This window comes from Eubalaena glacialis, chromosome 1, assembly GCF_028564815.1.
Source record: "Eubalaena glacialis isolate mEubGla1 chromosome 1, mEubGla1.1.hap2.+ XY, whole genome shotgun sequence".
Taxonomy (NCBI): domain Eukaryota; kingdom Metazoa; phylum Chordata; class Mammalia; order Artiodactyla; family Balaenidae; genus Eubalaena; species Eubalaena glacialis.
The window spans coordinates 35652802-35658434 of NC_083716.1; the positions used below are offsets into that span (position 1 = coordinate 35652802).

Genomic DNA, 5633 nt, shown 5'->3' on the forward strand with positions numbered 1-5633 from the left:
GCCAGCTGGCCGGGGGTCTCCGAGTGCCCCCAGCGCCCCACGAGTCCTGCGTTACCGCTGTCACGTCCCGGGCGAGGGCTCGCGCCCCAGCTGAGAGCTGGTTGGTGGCGCCGTCGAGCTCGCGGCCCGGCGATTGGTCCCAGCCGTCGGCTCACGTGGTCCCGAGCAGATAAGCGGCCTCTCGGGCGCTGCACCCGCAATCCGCCAGAGCTGCAGCCAAGCCGGGGCTGCCGGGAGCTGGGTGCGAACTCGCGCAGGCAGCGGAGTCCCGCCGCCCCTCTGCCTAATGAGCTGCACCAGGTAGGTTCCCTGCAGATTCCCCGCCCCGGAGCACAGGGAGCGCGCAGCTGCAGGGAGGTTGGGCTGCGTTTTCCTTCTGTCATCACCGCACATGAAGACCCTAGGGGAGGGCGGCTTGACTGGCTGCTGACTGGAATCTGGCACCGGGGAGGCCTTGGAGGTGTGGAGATTTGCTCTGTGCTTCTTAGGCAGAGCTGATTTTGGTAAACGGCATCTCAAACCAGAAACTGTCTTAACGTGAGTCAGCTTGAGTTCTGATTCCCTCATGGATTCCGACCGTATCTCTTGGTCCTGCACAAATGTCTCAAGGACTCGGGCCGCTTAACTCGTGGGAATAACACTCTGAGATTGCTGGTTGGGTAGTTTAGCTTTGGGAATAACTACAGGACGATGTTCGCATTCCTTGGTCCTCTTTCGTTCTTCTTAGGACGGTTTGCCATAGAAAACTCAGTCTCAGAGTTTGAGCAAATGATTATTTTTAAACTCTGGGTCAGGACTTAAAATTCCGGGGAAATCTCCGTATCCTTAAACTGTCTTTCTATAAGTGCAAAATATGAAAATACAAAACAAACCTCCCAAACACCCCCGCCCCCAGCAAAACTACTTAAATAGCTCCTCTAGACATAACTTAGCAGAAGACCTCTCTAAAAATCCTGCCTGTTCACTATTATTAGACCCACAAATATAGCTTTCTCTTTCATTTGTTTGTTCTAAGTTTGTAGGTCTCCCAGAAAAATCCCAAGGCTAATAAAGTAAATTCTCTGAATGTTCTTTTATTATCCATCTTATGATAATGACCATTTGCCTTTGTGCTTAGAGCTGCTGGGAAGACAGTTACTAAAGCCAGACTGAGAAATGTCACATACAGTATACACACACCTCTTATCTGAAGGCTAGGATAGGGGAAAAATGTCCATAAGCTTGGCAATATACTCAGGGCTACAGGCCAGAAAAAATATCCTTGATGGATACTTCTTGATTTAGTATTGCGGAGCATAGTTATGTTTAAATTTTAAATAGCTTTATTATCTTTCTGGTTATAAATATCCATTGCCAAAACATTAGAAAATACCAAAAAAGTACAAAGGCAAAAATAGATCACCTATCACCCAGAGATAATTGTTATCTTTTTGTTGTGCTTCCTATTACACTTTTCAACATTTATAAGTTCATATATATAGCATATGTTGAAAACAGCCCCATTTTCAGGTCATCAACTTTTTCCACTTAAATGTGGACTTGACATGGATGTCTTTCTTTGTGAAATACAGATTATGTAAAGTTTTTTTTTAAGTTCACCAATTGCTGACTTGCACTTCAGTGGGTTATTTGTGTAAAATGAGGAAGAGCATGATAATGAAAGTGCAAAGATAATCCTCTGATTCACTCTTTCTAGCCCCTCACTCTCAAAACCATTCCATGAGAATTTTTATGGCTGTTTTTTTCTTTTCAAGTGGATTACTGTTCCAGAGAAGTGTAATCAATTCAATAGCAAAATCATCAAAGCAGTTGAGGGAGCGCAGTTGAGGGAGAACTTTGGTTCTAGAACCTATCTGGTCATTAGATCACCTGGGAAGCTTTAAGAATATATTTACCTCCTTGTCCCCATTCACAGAGGTTCTGCATTAGTGGCTCTAAGTCCTAGGATTCGGCATTAAAGAAAAAGGAAGAAAACCAACTCCCTATGCCATTGTGAACAGACAGGTTTGAGAACCACTGGTCCAGAACAGACCAAATGGTTTTAGAGCTGTATTAGAGATGATCCCATCCAAATCTTTTATGTCTCAGATGGAGAAACTGAGACCCCAAGTGTTTTAACCCATGGCCTATAGCCAGTCAAGGGTAGAGCCAAACATAAGATGCAGCTGTCATCACCTAATACTGTATTCCTTCACTACGTGTGAGAGCACCTCCTTGAAACTTACTGTGCTGGCTATAACTTAGCCAACAAAAATAGTACAGATATATTTGGGACCAGGCGAAGTGCATTCCAGGTGCAGATGATAACCCCTCTTCTTTTTGTATTCCAGAATGATCCAGGTTTTAGATCCACGGCCTTTGACAAGTTCGGTCATGCCCGTGGATGTAGCTATGAGGCTTTGCTTGGCTCATTCCCCACCTCTGAAGAGCTTCCTGGGCCCTTATGATGACTTCCAACGAAGAAATTTTGTGAACAAATTAAAGCCTCTGAAGCCGTGTCTCAACATAAAACAGGAAGCCAAAACACAGAACGACTGGAAGCCTTCACACAACCAAGCCAAGAAGCGGGTGGTGTTTGCGGACTCCAAGGGCCTCTCCCTCACCGCCATCCACGTCTTCTCGGACCTTCCGGAAGAGCCAGTGTGGGATCTCCAGTTTGACCTCTTGGACCTGAACGATATCTCCTCAGGCTTAAAACTCCACGAGGAGAAAAACTTGATTTTAGATTTCCCTCAGCCTTCAGCTGATTACTTAAGTTTTCGGAACCACTTCCAGAAGAACTCTGTCTGCCTGGAGAACTGCTCTTTGCAGGAGCGAACGGTGATGGGGACTGTGAAGGTGAAAAACATGAGCTTTGAGAAGAAGGTTCAGATCCGGATCACTTTTGATACCTGGCAGAGCTACACGGATGTGGACTGTGTCTACATGAAAAACGTGTATGGTGGCTCGGAGAGTGACACCTTCTCGTTTGCCATTGACCTACCCTCCGTCATCCCAACGAAGGAGAAAATTGAGTTCTGCATCTCGTACCATGCTAACGGGCGGGTCTTCTGGGACAACAATGAGGGTCAGAATTACAGAATTGTCCACGCGCAGTGGAAACCTGATGGAGTGCAGACGCAGAGGGCAGCCCAGGACTGCGCCTTCCACCAGGCATCCCCCAAGGCCGAGCTGGAGTCGACAGTCTTCGGCAGCCCGAGGCTGGCCAGCGGGCTCTTCCCAGAATGGCAGAGCTGGGGGAGGATGGAGAACTTGTCCTCTTACCGATGAATGAAGCACCTAGTGGCTGGTTTTGACCTTATTTCCCATGTAATTCTAGGTCTGTGTTGCCAATATTAGGAAGGCATTGCTACTTTCCTTCAGTAGGTTTAGCTTGGAACTTTTGAGACCTGGCTACAAAAAAGGTAGCCCCTTGAGAATTTAGTGTGGGGTTCTATATGGATGATGCTGCCCCATTTTGCTGTGGAGGATCAAGGAACAGCCTGGAAACCCTATTTTTATAAAAGTAATACATTGTCAGTGCCCTTTTCTCCTTCCCTCTCAATTCACTGGCTTTCACGTTGGGCAAGAAAAGATTGAGGAAGGACAGTGGATGGTGACAGAAAGCTGTGTTAATGGTATGAGGAATGTCTGAAAAGTATACCCGAAGGGCTCTGCAGCTCAGGTCAGAGTAGGAGCGAGAGGTCTGATACTTAACTGTCGGTGAGAAAATGTAAGGTTATTTTGTGTTTTTAAGTTGGTTTTACAGTTCTCTCCCAGGGGAGTAATTTGTAGAGGGGAGAAAAACATCCATTCTATGTGTTCTTGTGGAGAAAAACCCAAACAAACTTTAGGAGTGTTGGGTGGTACTGGGGAAAGGGAATTATAATTCTGGGGAATCAAGATTGTACGCGAAGCCTTACTGTTCAAACGTGACTTAACAAAAATCATGATTTGGGGAAAGCTTAAGCAAATCTGGCTTTGCAGTCCTAATGGGATAAGTGACCTTGCTTGTGATCAAGGTACCATGCTCGGGTTCTCAGTATAGATGCTGCCTGACCAAACATAAGATGCAGCTGTCATCACCTAATACTGGATTAGGTGATGCCATCATCATTGGCCAACAACTCGTAGGGACTCTATGTCATGTCAAGGATCGCTCTTTGCCAGTGCCTTGATTAAACCAGAATGTTGTAGTTGCTTAACTCGAGTATGTGAAGGGTCATCGGATAACCTGTGAGCGTTTGGCCTCATAAGAAGGCCCACTCTGTATGCTGGCATTCCTCCTGCAAAACTGTTGTATCTTCAAGAGTGTTGTCAGTGTACACAACTCGCATCCTTCATATTGAAGGTGACTCATTTTTCTGCCACACTTTTTCGATGTGATGTTGGAAGTGAGGATTGACACTGATTCTCAATTTAAGAATCCAGTACCTTGCACATAAAAGTAGCCATTTCTGTTTCTTGCCTATATTCTTCTTGTTATTTTAAGTCTTCCTACCAATATCTTTAAAGTCAACATTTTTTTTTTAATGGATGTGAATTGTTTTGGGTGTGTTGTAATATACTTGTTTTGGAGTGTGCATAAATCCATTCTGTAAAATCTTCAGAACCGGAGCCTCTGAATGTTTGCTTCTATCATTGTGCACGTCCACTGAGGTGTTCTGAGAATGCAGTTAATTTTAACACGTGATCTGCCGTGCTGGAAGCGTACTAGTGGAATAACTCTGCTATGACAATATTTGAAGTTTGGCTAGCACCCACAATTTTTCTGCTCTGAATATTTCACTCTCCTATAGCTATCCTCTGTGAACTTCTCACTTTAAAAATAAAAATGTTTGATATAAGATCTGAGTATGTTTTCTTTCTCAAAGCCACAGTTAGTTAAATGAGAAACCATCAACTGACATTCTCCTGTTTTGTTTAAGAACAACTGAGCAAGGTTAGTTTGGACCAGGAATTGGATCCACCTGAAGGTATTCACGTGGTCCCAGTCTCATTAGTGAGAATTTCCACCTCCTGACCATGGGGGCTGGGGTCCAGGGGCAGTGACTTGAGCTTCTGGGACTGTCCCCCTGACTGTCCCCATCTGTGCTGACTGCTCATCACGCGTACCCTCTGCTGGGTCAGGTTTATCTTGGGGACCACTTCTCGGGAGGCTTTGAAATGGGGGAAGGGATGGTGTGGGAAGGGCTGGAGTGGCTTCTGCCTCCTGAGATCCGGCTCCCTCCTGAAGGGGCAAAGCTTGGAGCTGCATGGAGGGTGTGGGGGGGGGCAGTGGGCATCAGTCCCAGACTGAGGGGGAGCTCAGCTCCTTGGGGTATGAGGCAGCAGGTCTAGGAACCAAAGTTGTAGTTTCAGTTCTTGCCTAAAATGCCAAAAATGGCTTCTGCACAGTGTAACTTAAGGGGGAATAAATGACCAACCTAGGAAGGCCCAATTATGAAAAACAAATTTAATCATATCGTAACAGCCTCTTGATCAGAAGTTGTAAACTATAGGCCTACAGGCTGTATCTGGCTGCAGATTTTTTTTTTTTGGATACTTTTTTTGGGTTTCTTTCTCTCTTTTTTTTTTTTAAAGAGAATTTATTTCCAAGAGCAGACCATCAGCAGGCTACATTTAAAAAAAAATATCTAGATTTCCTTTTTTCT

General features: G+C 45.3%; 1 protein-coding gene across 1 annotated transcript; it reads left to right on the top strand.

Annotated features, from left to right (window-relative positions):
* The first annotated feature begins 211 nt into the window (after positions 1-211).
* PPP1R3C (protein phosphatase 1 regulatory subunit 3C) lies at positions 212-4442 on the top strand. Its single transcript, XM_061195175.1, has 2 exons — positions 212-300; positions 2331-4442. The coding sequence occupies exons 1-2, from the start codon at positions 287-289 to the stop codon at positions 3268-3270; spliced, it is 954 nt and encodes a 317-aa protein (XP_061051158.1). The 5' UTR covers positions 212-286; the 3' UTR covers positions 3271-4442.
* The last annotated feature ends 1191 nt before the right edge of the window (positions 4443-5633 follow it).